This window comes from Terrapene carolina, unplaced genomic scaffold (assembly GCF_002925995.2).
Source record: "Terrapene carolina triunguis isolate 2854851 unplaced genomic scaffold, T_m_triunguis-2.0 Scaffold706, whole genome shotgun sequence".
NCBI lineage: Eukaryota > Metazoa > Chordata > Testudines > Emydidae > Terrapene > Terrapene triunguis.
The window spans coordinates 7,210,179-7,226,917 of NW_020665057.1; the positions used below are offsets into that span (position 1 = coordinate 7,210,179).

Consider the following 16,739-nt stretch of genomic DNA (forward strand, 5'->3'; position numbering starts at 1 on the left):
CTGGACATTCACATTATTTTATTTACACTCATCTTTGAAGATATAATAGCATTTTTATTATAGCACATTCTGCTCACTTTAGGATTAGAAGAAAAATTGTTTGTGAGGCTAAATATACTAACTAAATAGCTCCATTTTCACAAAATATGAATAAAAAAAAGTTTGAGTTTCATTTTCAATCCTAACATCAGAGTTAGGGTTGAAAATGGATCTCAGTCTGAATACAGATTGCACTTCAGTATCAAAGTTAAGAATTCAACATAACAAATTTGTGTATTAATCCTGGTCATTTGTGGTTTATTTACAAAGCCAGGATTTTGCACTGTGTTTTACAGAGATAATTAAACAGAAATATATGAGAGAGACCTTGTGTTACTGGGGCTGGCCCTTTCAGGAAAGTCAGAGACCAGCCTACCCATGACAAGCTCCTGAAAGGGAGAACAAACCAACTCAAATCCACCTGGAGGTAAAGAAATCCCTATGCGCCTAGTTGACAACTGATTAGCTAATGAGCCTGACCAAGGGTTACCAGTCCTCAGCTGAGGTGGTTTCTAGAGACAGGAAGTTCACCAGAGCAACAAGTCCAGGAGGGAATTCCTGGAGACAGGAAGCCCCCCTGAGGAGAGCTTACCAGAGCCAGGAGCCTAGAAGGTGCACTCTTAGACACAGGGAATGGCCAGGCTGTCAGAAACTACATGCTGCTACAGAGAAGAGCTACAGCTGATAGATCTGATTCTGGGGAAAGAATTCTTCCCAGATAGTGGCAAGAAGCCTGAAGCGAGAGCGCTGCTGGAGTGGACTGGTGGACTCACGTGGGATGGATAAATTAAGATTGATTGTCTCCCAGCTGAGACACTGGAGTGAAGGTTTGGATGCATTTTCATTGAGGCTCTGCTTAATAAACTAGACCCCTCAGAGGGATGCTATTCCCTAAATAAAGCCTCATTTAACTTACGGATAGCCCACTTGGGGAAAGTGAGGCAGGGAGCATCTACAGGACACCTGGCCACATAGCAGCACTATAGGGCAGGTCCACCCTGTCTGAAAAAGCTTATGCTCTATGGCCCCAATCCTACAGTTGGATCTGCTACCATGAGCCTTTAGGCCCAGGCAAAGATCCACTAACTCTAATTGGGGTTTACCCCAGACAAACATAGAAGGTGATAAGACAGTGGAGGGGAGGAGACAGGATGGACATTAAATAAAGATGATGCAGGTCTAATGACATTTGTAAACGAGTACGTTCTGATATGTTTAAACAGTGTGCAAGAGAGGAAGAATACATACCACAACAGTGGCAACTACGGAAAGCAAAACAAATGCAGTGCACTGAGGAGATCAGATTTGGTCCTCTGACGTCATACTGAATTAGGTATTGGACACTGTTGAAAGCAACCTTCTCCCTTCTATCACAAATCATTTTCATCCATCTCTATTGGTCTTACTCCTTGGGAATAGACCAAAGAAGGAGAAATGCCACACTCGGGTATGGGCTGCAGTAAAGGCAGGTGTCTCTCTTGCAAAAGTGAAGCTTGGGCCAACTCAAAGCAAGTCTCAAAATAATCCACTGATTCCCCATCTTGTCTTTGCATTAAGAGTTGGTAGTCTCCAAAGCGAATGATGCATTTCCATGGCAGGTCAATTTTGTTTAGGTAGTCCAGTTCCACATTGTCCACAATTAGCTTGGTCTTTTTGCTCATGTTCTTTATCTCAAAACCAAGTTCTGAGCTGTTGAGTTGCCTGAAAAACTGCAGGGTAAACTGAACCCGGGAAACACGGGTATCCATTAAATTATAATGGCAGATGTTAGAATCTCGGCCAAACTTTGCCACTTCATCTACCCTGCGCCGCTCTCGCTTGTGGAATTTTAAGCTGCGAAACACCTGCTTTTCTTCTTGGCAAGGATGGTACAAAGTTATATGGAGACAAGTTACTGTCTCTTCAGTTTCCACTTCTTCCATGGAGCTCATGATGATGATCCTTCTCAGAACTACAAGAAAGAATGAAACATGAAATTATTGCAATGCCAAAAAAATCCACTTGGAACTGGCATCATTTAAAGAACTTTACATACTATTGATTAATTAATGTGTACTTGTTTTATAGAGATCCATGGGTAGTAAACAGTCTAGCAGCTTGGGCACAGGATTGGGAGTGAAGAACTCCAGCTCGATCACAATAGTTCTATTCCCAGTTTTGCCATTGACTTATGTGGCTCTGGACAGGTCAAAAGCCTCTCTGTGCTTTGGTTTCCCATCTGTAAAATGAGGATAAGTACAGAGACAAGGTGAGTGAGGTAATATCTTTTATTGGACCAAGTTCTGTGTAAGAGCAAAAGTTTCTCTCTCTCACGAACAGAAGTTGGTCCGATAAAAGATTACCTCACCCACCTTGTCTCTCTAACATCCTGTGACTGATATGACTACAACAACACAGCATACAACCACAAGTACAGGCTGTTATTAAACTGCCTTAATATTTTTTAAATGTTTTGAGATCTTTGCATGAAACTATGCAAATATATTAACTAGTTCTGCCCCTATTATAAGTGTCTTACTAAATGAGTTCATCTTTGAAGAAACATTTTGGTGATACATCATTGGAAGCCTAAACACTTGTTTTGTAGACCTCAAAGACCCACATTGGAACTATTATAGTATTTGTTAATGACTCTGAATATTATATATCACTATTTATTATATTCCTTTGACAATATGAAATGTGACAAGTACCCTTTACAAGTACAGTTTGCCTGGGATGTGGGGAACTCAGGATCAATTCCCCTTTTCCTGCCAGAAGGTGGGGAAAGGATTTGAACAGAGGTCTCAGAGCTCTCTAATCACTATGCTGCGGGACATTCTGCTGTAGGGTTTCCTCGGTCTCATGTTTTGAAGCAGTGGCACTCCAGCTAAATAATGAAAGTGTAAGTGGACAGGCCCCTTGGTCTTGCACTTCCCAGATGGGTTCCCTAACCTCTGGACTATAGAGTCATTCTCCCTCTCTCTGGCCTAATGACTACTTCAGTATTTATCCATGGTAGAACAGTCAAGTAGGAGCTCAGAAGAACATTAGCTTTTTCAGAACTACCCACTGACACAAACTTTACCTTTTGAAATCTCATTAAGGAGGAGCTGCTATATGTAATACATTACAAATATCGAAAATGAATTTAAAGTGGGCGTGAAAATTCCCCTGCTTTCTCCAACAAAAATGGGGTACAGGATTTGCCATACTGCATCAGACCTGTGGTTCATCTAGCCCAGTATCTCTAACAGTGGCCAACACTAGTTGCATTAGAGGAAGATGCAAGAAAAACTGCAGTTATGGAAGTCTGTCCAGAGGGAAAGTTTCTTCCTAAACCCCATTAATTAGCAGTTGGCTCATCTCTGGAAATATGGGGTGGGGTATATCCCTTTCAAAACTCCTTGTTCTTGTTTTTAATATGTGCTACTGTAATTCTGGATGGTTTTGTCCACATAAATATCATATTTAACTCTTGGCCACATATTTTGTGGCAAAAAGTACCACAAGCTAATGGTACACTGTGTGAAATGGTATTTCCTTCTACATCCAAATAAGTTCCTCACTTAACTGATACGTACATTTCACTATGAGGTGCATAATCAATGTTATTCATTGTATGGGAGTCATTACTAAAAGCAGTTTACAGTTCAGTCTATTGTATTTTATTGCTACATGAAGCATCATTGTGATATGGACTCTGACATACAATTGCCTTTCCAAGCATAAGATTGCACAACTTTAATCTATGAACACACAAAGAATGGATTACTGGTACTAGGACACCTTTCTGTGATGCCAATATCTAGAGATACCATATAAATATCTCAAGACCTCTGGAATTATTTTCCTTATTTTCCTTCCTTAATTGATATTCAAAACAAGGCACAATGCTTTTTCTTACAAAGCAACAGCTCAGGCACAGAACATCTCCCATTTCAGTGCTGGATAAATCTGGCCAGGGAAATCACATTAGTGAACTCTACTTAAGCATTACTTGCTAGAGTGGTGCTGGTATGGCTTTCCTGGCCATTGTAAGCAAAACCTAAATGTTAAGAAACAAATTAATTTCAAGTAGATTCTGATTTCTAGGCTGTTTAAAACTCCTGTAAATAATTCTGCTTTTCCCCAGCCCATCTTGAAAACAATACCGTTGATTTTGGGTAAAATTATAAAACTGATGGAAGCAAAAAGCCCCCAGCCTTTAGCAAGAGTTTTACGTACATAGGACTACAGTGTTAAACCCTTGGTGTCATTATCACATTTGGAATGTGCATACTTGTCTCACTTCCCCTTACATTCCGCACAAATCCATCAGCAAAAAATCCACACAACTTCCTTGGGGCACTGACTGTTAACATCACCAGGCATGGGAATTTGTGGATCTTTTGCTGAAGGGTTAGGCTGCCCATACACCCACCCCACAAAAGAAAATTTCTAAGACCAAATTTCTTTCTGATATTCAAACTTTTTCTATTGACAAATAAAACAAGCATCAAGAGGTGAAAATACTAATGATACAACTGTTTTGAAAGCAATTCTGACTCCATTAAATCTCACAAAACTTAGAAAGGGAACAAACTGATTACACCATCAGGTCTATTCCCCCCACCCCCACTTACGAGATGTAAATTCCTAATAGAGGCCATAATAAATGTTTGTCCAGGCTGGCCTGGATCTTTTCTCCCACCCGCCCCCTTTTGCCTCCATTTGCCACTGAGGGGCATAGCCACTGTATGGACTGAAGTTTGCTACTGAGAGGAGCAGGTAAAACCGGGAGTGCAGTTTGCCAGTGAGGCAAGCGGTTGGACTGAGGACTGTTGGCCCCCTGGAAGGGGGGAAAGAACCGAGTGGGGCACAGCTGGAGGGGTGTGTCCAGAAGAGGACGACAGGGCTGAGGGAGCGACACAGTTCCTGGATGCAGAGACAGGAGTGAGGATGGGTGGGACACCACCTGAGGAGAGTGCATGGGCAACCGGAGCTAATTCCCAGGATGGCCATCAGGGGGTGCCGCAGTGGTGAGTCGAACACCTGTCACCAGGTCCAAGAGCAGAATTTCCCATAATGCCTGGGAATTGACTAGAGTAAAGAAAACATTTTCCCCAACATCTCTTGCTATGTTTATTCCTTTGTAGGTTTTTTTATAGGAGTAAATTTACTGAGAGTTGACAGTGCAGCAAGATCTAGTACAGACATCCAAGGTCCTGACAATTGAGGGCTTGATCCTGCTCCTATTGAAGACAACAGCAAAACTTCCACTGCCGACAACAGCAGCAGAGGTGCCCCTCCAAGCTCCATCCCACCGCAGATCTGTTGATGACACGGATCTTTGGCGGGAGGAGGCATCCCTTCGACCAAGCAAAAAGGAAGCTATACTAACTGGATGAGGGCAGCAGGCGAATGCCCAGTCCCACGCCAATATCTGTCTGTGAACAAGAAAGTGCCCCTCAGCGGCAATGGCAGTGAAAAGGTGCTCTCGGCCCGGCCCCTTGGCTGACACCTGCCAGTGGGAAACGTTTCTCCTTGCAGCTGGGAAACTCCCAAGACGCCGATTTCGTCCGCCCACGAGCTGCCGCTCACAGCGCATCCAAATGTAAACACGCCACCGCCTGGCTTTGCCGCTTGCGCGTCTGGCTTGCGCAGACCAGCGGGGTCTGGAAGGCGCACAGCTGCGCTACGCCATGCCATGTGCGGGCCAGTGGGCAGTCCCCTGCCATGCCGTGTTACCAGCTGCCCCCCGCGCAAGCCCGCTCCAAGGAGCGAAACTCCCGCTGCCTTCCACGGGCGCAGGTCATTGCGCGCCGCCCTTTGCATCCCCAAATCAGCCCATCCCCACTGATCCCCCCGCCCCGAGACACACACACACACACACACATTCCGCTTGTGGCACAGCCCCTGCCGCTGTCTGTCCCCCTATCCCCACCGCTCCCATCCATCCTCGTTAAACTGCCCCCGGGAAAGAGCCAGCGGCAATGGACACCCGTCAGCTCCGTGCGCTCACCTCTGCCGGGGGACCCAGAGCGCAGCGAGGGAGATCCCAGCGGGGTGTCGGGGGAGCTAAATGAGCCTCTCCCGCGCCCGGAGCCTGCTCCTCTCCAGGCTCGGCGAGTCGGCGTAAGCGCTCGAGTCTGTTTGTGCGGAGCTGCCACGGGACAGGATTTTCCCCGCACTCCCCGCCCATTGCCTCTCGGGGGTGGAGGAGGTGGAGCAGCTGCACCATGGGACTTGTAGTTCGCAGCACTTGGGCTTCCTGCTTCACCTAGGGCGGCCACCAAAACAAACTCCCTGGACCGGCGGCTTCTCTTCGGCGAGCATAATGTAAGTGCCCAGCACAGCGATCAGCAATTCGGGTAATTAAAGGGACGCCAGCAACTTTAAAAACAGGCTACGGGCTGAACCTCTGATCCTTGTGAATAACGCCTGCTGATGACCAGATCAGAAAGGGATTACACAAATGTATTTCCCTATTATTGTATCACTGTGTTTTCTTTGCGCATTTAGCTTTTGTGTGTGACTCTACCGTTTGCTTTGTCCGCTCTTACAGTCGGTCAGTTTCCTTTGCTGGTGTTGCGGCCTTTCACACAGCAACGGAGCTGAGAAACATTTTAATAAAAACGAAAATGAGTGAAAAGCTCCCAGAAACTGTCAGGGAGGAGTCAGGGCAGGTATAGTGCCTGAGACTACATTCCCACATTGGCAATGCTATATAATCATATTAATTAAAATTGATCCATCTTGTAGGAGGTGTCAACATACCTGACATTTATTAATGAAAGTCAAAGAAGGAAGTGTTGAGGATCAATTGGAGGGAACTAGAACAATAATCTGCAAGAAATTCTGAGCTCTATTCAGCAGTTTGTTTCTATCTGGGTTCTTGTACGGGATCTATGAGGGACAGAGTTTATTTATGTGTATCATACAAGTTGTTTGCATTCTATTGGTGTAAAAAAAAAAGTTCTCTTAACACTATCATGATCAGATTTCTCTGCCACTGATGATTTATTTTGAGCAAAATCTTGCTCACTTTACTGTCACACAGCCCTCACGGAAGTTAGTTGTGATCAATGGGAGTTTTGTGTAAACAACTCTCAGTAGTCCATTCTAAAGAAACATGTTTAGATACAAAAAGTTTTAAAGTTATATTTCTAGGCAGCAAAACAGGCTGAGTCAAATGGTCAGTTAATTGCTTTTGAACACCATTCTGCATGTAAGCCGCTGAAAGACACTTCACTAGTTCTCAAGTGTATTTTCCCCCGGTTATTAACCACCCTTCCCCACCAGGCTTTATTTAGAAACAAACAAAATATCTGCTTATAATGTGGTAGGCAGAATAAATGCCAGTGTTAATAAGCTATCCATTTACGTTTTAAAATAGGAAGTAAATTGAAAACTGGGCAGATGACATCAAATGAACTACCCAACTAAATTAACCAAAGACCTGTACATTTAGCAATGCAATGTGAGACAGGACACTGCTTCATAGGACTGTTCACGGAGGAGGAGGAGGAATCTTTGTTAATGAAACTTTATGGTTAAGATCATAAACCCATTGTGACACTGCACCCCATATTCTTCATAGTGATATTACTATGATATGATTATAGTATAATGATGCATTTTAGGCAAGATGGGTAATGTAAGATGTCATTGGAAAAGTTATGGTCTGCTGAATATGATTATCCTATTTGTATGCTTGTATCATTTTTGCATCTGAAGTCATGAATATTGGCTAAGTATCTGTATTTCAGATGTAGTTATACCTAGGTGATGCCCATTAGGCAAGATGCTTTCAGTCTAGATAGTGGGTGGGGAAGGGCCTGTTCAGGGTAATAAGCCATTAGGGAAAACAGTAGGCCTCAGGAGAAGCTTATCCATCAGCTGGTGAGCCTTCCTGTGAACACTCCAGACAGCCTGTAAGTAATGGCTGCTATGACTCAGCAAGGTATGCAAAGGCATGTAACCAGGCCACATGATCCATCTTGGGATGTCGGTGTTTTTCCATAAGCTGAGTTTAGCATACGGAGGGAATCCTTTTCCCTCCGTATGCTAAAGCTATCTAAGGCAGAGAATGACATCATCTGTTGTTCTTCACTCCCCATACAAGAAGATTTCTGGAAACACCTAAGGAACAAAGACTGAACTGGGGGATTTCTAGCCTGTGTATGAAAGACCTGGGGATTCCAAGCTGTAAAGCAAGTGTAGCTTGTCCCTCAAGAATCTGCAGTCTGCTTGTACCGTCTCTCAGGGTGAGAGATTGGATATGAATTAGCAGTTTATCTAGTATGATCAGCTTAGTTTGCGTTTTTGTTTACTTACTAAGTAATCTGCTTTGATTTGTTTGCTACCATTTATAATCACTGAACATATATTTTGTAGTTAATAAATTTATTTTCTGTTTTAATCTAAACCAGTAAGTTTGCAGTGAAGTGCTCGGGAATCCTAGCTCAGAGGGGCTGTTGCATTTCCTCCGCACATTGAGGGGGAGGCAAACTGGATAATAAATTCATACTGGTTGGGGTTTAGACCAGGGCAGGATGGTACAGCTCTGGGGACTTAGGCTGGGAAACTGGTTATTTTGGCTGTAGCCTCTCTACTGTTGGTTCGTGCAGTAGCTGGTCAGAGCCTGCAGGTAACTGCAGCTGGGTGTGTCCCTGCCTGCGTGAGTGCTGGTGGGAAGTATAAGACCGGGAGCGGGTCTGCAGCTTGTCACAGCAGCACTGTATGGGAGGGAGCCCAAGCTGGTGGGTCAGAGGGCTCAGTGGCACCCCAGTTCCAGGTGGCACGCTAGGGGGAACCCATCACACTCATAAAAGTCAGTAAAAACCAAAATTATATTTCCACAACCATCATTGCATGCCCTCTTTCATAGTGAAGTCTTTCATATTACTCATTGTGGTGATAGCTTTGATTTTATAGCAAATATCATATATTCAGCATGACTGAATAACAGTTATTGTAACAAATATCTGAATTCCTTGACATCTGTAGGTTCAGAATCTCAGTCTACTGTTGCATTAAACAGTGTTCTGACTTTAAGATCCTGTGGGGGTGGGAGTTAAAAGAAAGAGAGCATCTGTAAATACACATGTGCATATGTCTTAGTGTACGGCGCATGAATGCAGAATTAGGCCCTCTGTACAGTTTTCAATCTTCCCACATTCATTTTGTAGTACCTAGTCTTCAATCAGTATCACACTTAGTAAAGCACACAAGCTACTTTGGACTACATCCATTTCAAGTTTAAAACAAAACTAATGTTGAGCTCTCCAATCACAAAGGAATTACTGAACAAGTCTTTAAAAATGGAGAAATCACATCTTAAAATCCTGGGATAATTCAAAAACAGACAAACAAAATTGTACTAAACTTTACAGTAGGTGAGGGAAACAACCACTTTGGGACTGGAAGTGAGTGTGCAGAAATTAATTTCAAATGGCAATTTTTCTAAAGCATTTTCATTTACAGGTGCTTAGTGTCTCTTCATTCATAATACTAGCAAGCAGTTCTGCTGGAACCCTGGTAACCGCCAGAGTTGGGCTTGGAACCTGAGATATGTATAGAGTCTTATCCAGTTTTCTTTATATGTATTTGTAGGATTGTCCTTCTCCCTCAAGGACTGGATTTGTCCATAATTCATGAGGTTGGGAGGATTTCTACATTCAATTTGTTGTTTTACCGTAACTGACAACCACTTTGGTTGTCTGCTTAGGGCACTGAATTTTTTAGTTGTGCCTCTTTCTTTAATAGCTTGTCTCAAAGACAGACAAAATTAGACTATGCAAGCAATGCTCCCAGCTGATAGTGTAAAACATAAAGTAGATGTATTTATACCAGTACATATTAGAATCATAGGAATTAATGTGATAAATAAAATTTGTAAATGTTATCCTAATATGATCTAACACAGAAAAGAGAAACTCTCTTCAGTTCTTAGCTTACAAATAGATATTTGTGTCCTTAATTATGTGTAACTTTCAGCAATCACACCATGTTCAGACCTTCACATGAGGTTTCCTCCAATGTGCTTTCACTTCATTGAGGCTCCAGACAAGATCCAGAATGTATTGCTGTCCTTTAGAATTCAATCTATGAGCCAAAGACTAAGCCCAGTCTTCTTGTGCTCAGGTCACCTTCAACTGAGCTCCTAACAGTGTATCCTAGTCACTGGCCCACATGCCCAGTATTGAATCCCTACAGTCAAAAGTATTCAGAACTGGACTGTTCTTTGGTGACACTCCAGTGTCACCTCTGCAATGTCTTGGCCACAGAGAAATGCTCCATCATAAAGTGATTACATCAAGGAAAACATATTTGTATTGTAATTCTTCTATACAGAAAGATCCCCCACCCTTCAGGGTGTTTATATTGTAACAATTCTGCTTGTTAGGGAAACATTTAGGTTTGTTTGTTTGTTTGGGGTTTTTTTTGGTTTTACATTTACAGCTTAATTAAGTTATTTGCCAACAGAGAATAAAATAATTTTTCTTATGTTTTAAGAAACAAATGCTGAGTCTGATCAAATTTCACTGACTGTTAGAGAAGAAAAAATCCTTTCTTGGCTGGCAATCCAAGTTCAGTCGAAAAGAATATTTTATTTTGAGTCCTGATGCAAATTTACTGCATAATAAAAGTTCAGTTATAGCATCTTTCATCCAATGGTTTCCCAGCTCATTACAAAAATGAGTAGGTATTAATTACAGATACTTCTCTGTACCTCGGTTACTGTAAGTTACTTTCACAAGATCACACAGTGAGTGAGTGGCAGAGTAGGGCATAAATTCCAGGTCTTTTAAATCCCAGCCTTAACTACTTGACAGCCCTGCATCTCCCATACTATGTATGTGACAGTATGATATCTGTGTGCCAAATCTTGTAATCTATACTTTTGCAATATTCCCGTTGAAATCAATGGGTGTTATGCCTGAGTAAACTTTGCAGGATTTGTCTCCATGTGAATAAATACACCTCTACCCCGATATAATGCGGCCTGATATAACATGAATTCGGATATAACGCGATAAAGCAGCGCTCCGGGGGGGCGGGGCTGCGCACTCCGGTGGATCAAAGCAAGTTCGATATAACGCGGTTTCACCTATAATGCAGTAAGATTTTTTGGCTCCCAAGGACAGCGTTATATCGGGGTAGAGGTACTACAATATTATAAAACATATACTTAGATTAATATAAATAAACAAATTCCATACCATGGATGGTTAAACAATACAATATATTACTTCCTTTTGTATACAAAAGTGCTTAATTGCTTTAAGTACATTTGGCTAGATATGCTGCTTGTGCTCATTTAAAATGATTATTGTGATGTAACTATTTGCTGTGTACAATTTTTTGTTCTTATTTTTTTTTAAAAGCCTTACTTCAGAGAGAATTTTAAATCTTAGTGCTATTGCTTTTAATGTGAGAATCCTGAAAAGGATATACTGGAAACAAAGTGAAGGGAAATCATCTCTCAGTCATACATATCCCAGAATGCCTTTTTAGTGCAACAGTCTTGTATGGGTGTGTTCTTCTTTCAAAAAGTATCTTGTTACAGACTGACGCTGAGGCTGCTGTGGTTGGAAAACCCACAATTGTGCAACTTTTATGTGTGCTTTTATTGTCTGTGCTGTTTTTTCATGTCTCTTGCCTGCCTCTCATTTCCTGAAACCGGACTAATTTACAAGAACTCTGATGTTTGATAATAATAAGGAATGATCATCTTCCTGAATCAGATTATGTGCTATCATTAAGATACTGGTATCTATAAAGTCAGGTGAGTATCAGTCTGGTAACCTGTTTTATCTTCCCACCATTCATCTGTTTATTATTTGATAAGCACTTGGGTGTAGGAGGATTTTTCTCGGAAAGTGTAGTTAATGTGAGGTTAAAGAATCTTTATTGACCAGGTTGTGGCTTTTAAAGTGTGTGTGTGTGTGTGTGTGAGAGAGAGAGAGAGAGAGAGAGAAACCCATTCCTTAGACAATAGCAACTGGGTCTGATTCTCCTCTCCTCCACATCAATTTTACACTGGTGGAATTCCATTGCCTCCAGTGAAATTACTCCCGATTTACATTGATGTAAGTGAGAGGAGAGTTAGGCCCAGTACATTCATGCTTTTAGGATAGTGTCATTGGCATTTACTGCAATAATACAGTTGCTTGGATTATTAGAGTGCATTTCTTTCTCATATTAACTTTGCTGTTGGATCGCTGTAGCTTCAGACTTCCCTTAGCTGAAAAGGTGGGACTGCAAATAAATGCTGAATGGCAAAATTTTGGAAAGCTAGACAGTGTAGTCTAGTGGATAGGGTACTAGACTGGGAGTCAGATGATCTGACTTCTGTGACCAGCATGGCCACTGACCAGCTGTGTGACCTTGGACATGTCACTTCACCTTCTGTTCTTCTGTTTTCCCATACTCCTTCTGTCTGCCTTGTCTATGTAGACTAAGGTGTTGGGACAGGGACTCTTTCTTAATACGTGTTTGAACCAGGCCTCACACAGTGGGGCCCTGATCTTAGTTGGGGCCTTAAGGTGCTACTCATACAAAATATCCTAAAAGTAGGAACTCTGAAGGGTACCACACACTCAAGATTTGTTTTATGCTGGATATGGATGAAAACAGGCGTACATTAGATCAGAAAAATAATTTTGAGTAATAGACCAAAGACAAAGTTTATTTTATTCAGACTGGGCATTACAGAATGAAAGATATAAATTAATGATATCTTCTGTTATTTATCCTTGAACTGTCATATTAACATAGTGGGACCTGACATAGGTTTTCTGTGATCCTTGCCAGTAATCTTCTGGGTCCATAGAGAACACATTACTGAACCAGTGCTTAATTTTTACATTCATAACTGATGCGGCAAGCCCAGAGGTGGCGGGGCTATGAACTGCCAAGCATAGAGGTGCCAGGACTCAGCCTGAAACAAATTAAGCAGTGACCAGAACTATTCTGGCAAGGAATTTAGCAGCTTAGGATGCTCTAGGACCTCACTCCTGCACCCATTGAAGTCAAGGGCAAATTTTGAAGTTATTTGCAAATCATTGAGGTCAAGGGCAGAAAAAGGCCCTCATTAGAGAGAAGTTCTGGGATGTGCCTGATCATTTGCTTTGAGGACAGTATTGCTAATATCACTGCACAAAGTAACCTGTAAGGTGATGCATGAGGGGGTCACACAGAGTCACGTTCCCTGCAGATTTCTGCCAGGGTTTATATAATCTTTTTTGCAGGAAATGGGTTAAAAATTGTGCCCCCACCCCCTATCTTGTGCCCCCACTCACAATTGTCACCTCTACTGTACTGTTAACTTTTATTCTTAGAACTAATAAATCTGCATTTAATTATATGAAATCTGAATAAATATCTGCACAAGTAGGTATTTGTGTTGGGCACAGGTTATATATACAGAATGTTCATTCATTATTTGGGCATAGCCCATTGCTCAAAAGCAGGTATTAGGTGACCGTTCAGCCTTGTTTATTCAGATCAACAAAACATGCTTTGCCACAGAGCCTCCAGCTACATTGGGAAAAAAACCACAGGCTATGTCTACACTACCACTTATGTCGGTATAACGGTCGCTCGCGGTCACCCCCAAGCGACATAAATTACACTGACCTAAGCGCCAGTGGGGACAGTGCTAGGTCAGCAGGAGAAGCTCTTTACCACTGCTCGTTGGGGGTGGATTAATTAAGTCAACGGGAGAGCTCTCTCCCATTGGCTTAGAGCATCTACAGTAGAGAACTTACAGTGGCACAGCTGCTTCGGTGCAGCTGCACCCCTATAAGCTCCCTAGTGTAGTCATAGTCACAATTTTGGTACCACGGGTGTTATACAGTCACTGTGAACTTGTTTAGGTCTGAAAATGTGTTTTCCTTAATGGAAGATAAATCCAGTGTAGAGAGATATAATTATAATCAAGGTACATGCAGGGTTTAGGAGTTTAGGGAGGACTAGAAGACCTATCACCTTCTTGCAGCAGCAAGAGGGTCTAGCATGGAAGAGGATAATCAGGAGAGAAAGCTGCTTCTCGCTTGCACCACTCAAATCAGGCAGGAAGGGAGACTCACATTTATCAGATTCCTACAGGCTTGCCTAAATGGTGCAGCAGTGTGCACACCAATGTATTGCACACCAATGTATTGCACACTAACGGCCCGTGTCAAACCTGCTGCATGCATTAGGGGACTTTTAGTGCGTGCCAACAGGATCTGCCTGGGCCAGGGTGTGCACAACACATTGGTGCGTATTAAAATTCACATCTTTCTAGTGTGTATTGCTTGTGTACATGGTGCAGCCCTCTTTCCTGTAGGCTACTAAAGATGGAGCCCCTGAACATGGCATCCCTACAGCTTCCCTGTCGTGTCCATTCTCTTGAGGCTAAGTGAGATAAGCTTCCTTAACCTTTCCTCATGATCTTATTTTCAAATCCCTTATTCAGTCTGGTTGCCTTTCTTTGAACCCTTCCTGTGTCCATGATATCGTTTTAAAGTGAGGGCACTAATACTGATGATATGCTTTTGCTAAACAGAAAAATTACTAGGGTAAGTAATGTCTTGTCTTCTCATTATTTCAAAAGAGGAACTTCCCTTCTCGAACATCAGGATCTTGCAGCACTAGCTTACAATAATTATAATTGCAACAAGGCACGTCTAGTGGCTTCTCCGGATAGAAAATAAGGGTTGGACTCACAATGGGGACTTGGGTGCCCAACTGGCAGTAGTCTCAAAACCCCGAAGCAGCTGCTGCTTAACTCTATAGGTGCCTAACCTCCCAAGATGCTCACGTTTTCAGAGGTAAAGTCCCCTGACTGCCTAAATTTCTGCTAGCAGGTAGGTAAGAATGCATCCACCTCAGACCTGACATCACTGAGCCATTGAGCACTAAATCTCCAGTTCTCTTTCAGATTTCACTTAGTTCAGCTCGTGGGTGCAAAGTTTATACACTTTCAAAATGGCCATTATACTCCTGCAAAAGAATACTGGCTGCACCAGCAACCATGTTTGTGTGGTGAACTGAGAGCAACTGAACTAGAGGTGAAGCACAACTCCTGACGTATAATTAGTGTGCCTAAGAAAACAAGGGTTTGGATTTAGCTACTTCAACTGCTTGAGTAAGGACTGAGTTTTCTTCCCAGTACCATGTGCACTCATAATTGATAATATCTCTTTGAGAGATTTAATAAGATGGGTTGGCTTTGAGATGTAGGAAACTATTGTCTTAGCTGAGCATTAATAACAGGGCTTATTCCTCAGTCACACTGATAAATAGACTCCGACTCAGCAGAAGTTAGAAAGGGGCAGGTTACGATTGGTGTTACACCCAGAAGTGAAACTCTCCTGACTTTTCAATATTTATATTCTCAACCTTAATTTTGCATGAAGAAGGATTTTTGGCTTAAGGGAGTGGGGCTGGCACTGTCCCATGGGTCCTTCATTGTAATTAGATTTGGGGGAGTTTCCCATGGGAAATTCCAGCTTTTGTGGGAAATATTTACTGCCATATATGGCATGGAGGAGATTTCTAAACAAATACATCATTTTTTTTTAAAAAAAGAGCTATCTGCAGTTGAGGCAGTTTAAATATTCCCATGAAATAACTAAGCTGCTGTCTTAAAAGCAAATAATGAAAGACAGTGTAATTACTCTTTTCCTATTACATCACTATTGGCTGTGTCAGGGTTCCCTCCCCACTCTGAACTGTAGGGTACAGATGTGGGGACCCGAATGAAAGACCCCCTAAGCTTATTTCTACCAGCTTAGGTTAAAAACTCGCCAAGGCACAAATTCTCCCTTGTACCTTGGATTAGGTAACGCTGCTGCCACCACCAAGAGATTAGACAAAACTCAGGGAAAGGACCACTTGGAGTTCCTACTCTCCCCTAATATCCCCCCAAGCTCTACACCCCCTTTCCTGGGGAGGCTTGAGAATAAACAAGATGAGCACAGACCAACCTTGGGTTTTTTTAGGACACTAAAAAAACCAATCAGATTCTTAAAAAAACCCAGAACTTTATTAGAAAGAAAAAAGGTAAAAGAAGCACCTCTGTAAAATTAGAATGGAAGATAATCTCACAGGGCAATCAGATTCAAAACACAGAGGATTTCCCTCTGGGCAAAACTTTAAAGTTACAAAAAGAAAAGCAGGAATACACCTCCCTCTCGGCACAGAGAAAATCACAAGCCAAAATAAAAGTAAACTAACGCATTCCCTTGCTAGTACTTACTAATTCTAGTGGAGTTTGATTGCTTGCTTTCTTGATCTGTCTTCAGCAAGCACACAGAACAGACAGACAAAGAACAGACAAAACAAAGCCTTTCTCCATCCCCACCCCCAGATTTGAAAGTATCTTGTCCCGTTATTGGTCCTTTTGGTCAGGTGCCAGCTAGGTTACCTGAGCTTCTTAACCCTTTACAGGTAAAAGGATTTTGTGCCTCTGGCCAGAAGGGATTTTATAGTACTGTATACAGGAAGGTTGTTACCCTTCCCTTTATATTTATGACAGGCTGCTATCTCCTTCTATATCTCACTGTTTACCAGGCACACACTGTAACTTTCTTTTCGTAAAACACCACCTGGAACTCAAGGAACAATTTGTTTAATCAAATATTAGACAATACTACTTTACTTGGTGGCTTTTGAGAGTCTGTGGCTTTAGCTGTCGTTGTTTTCCTTGTGTAGCCCCTGTATTCATTTAAATTGTTTTTTAGGTA

The 16,739-nt window shown here is 42.2% G+C and overlaps 2 protein-coding genes across 3 annotated transcripts in view; one reads left to right on the forward strand and one right to left on the reverse strand.

Annotated features, from left to right (window-relative positions):
- TIFA (TRAF interacting protein with forkhead associated domain) lies at positions 1-6,122 on the reverse strand. Of its 2 annotated transcripts, XM_026659867.2 has the most exons (3): positions 6,023-6,122; positions 2,096-2,257; positions 1-1,990 (listed from the first exon to the last, which is right to left on the reverse strand). In XM_026659867.2, exons 2-3 carry the CDS (start codon positions 2,112-2,114, stop codon positions 1,410-1,412), a joined length of 600 nt encoding a protein of 199 aa, XP_026515652.1. In that variant the 5' UTR covers positions 2,115-2,257; positions 6,023-6,122; the 3' UTR covers positions 1-1,409. The 2 variants fall into 2 exon arrangements, with proteins under 2 accessions (XP_026515652.1, XP_026515653.1); XM_026659868.2 differs by lacking the exon at positions 2,096-2,257.
- A 157-nt stretch (positions 6,123-6,279) lies between these two features.
- Positions 6,280-16,739, forward strand: part of ALPK1 (alpha kinase 1) — a 74,469-nt gene continuing 64,009 nt past the window's right edge. The window contains exon 1 of the mRNA XM_029913508.1: positions 6,280-6,339. The gene's annotated coding sequence lies outside the window, so the exon portion shown is untranslated. The remainder of the gene's footprint in view (positions 6,340-16,739) is intronic.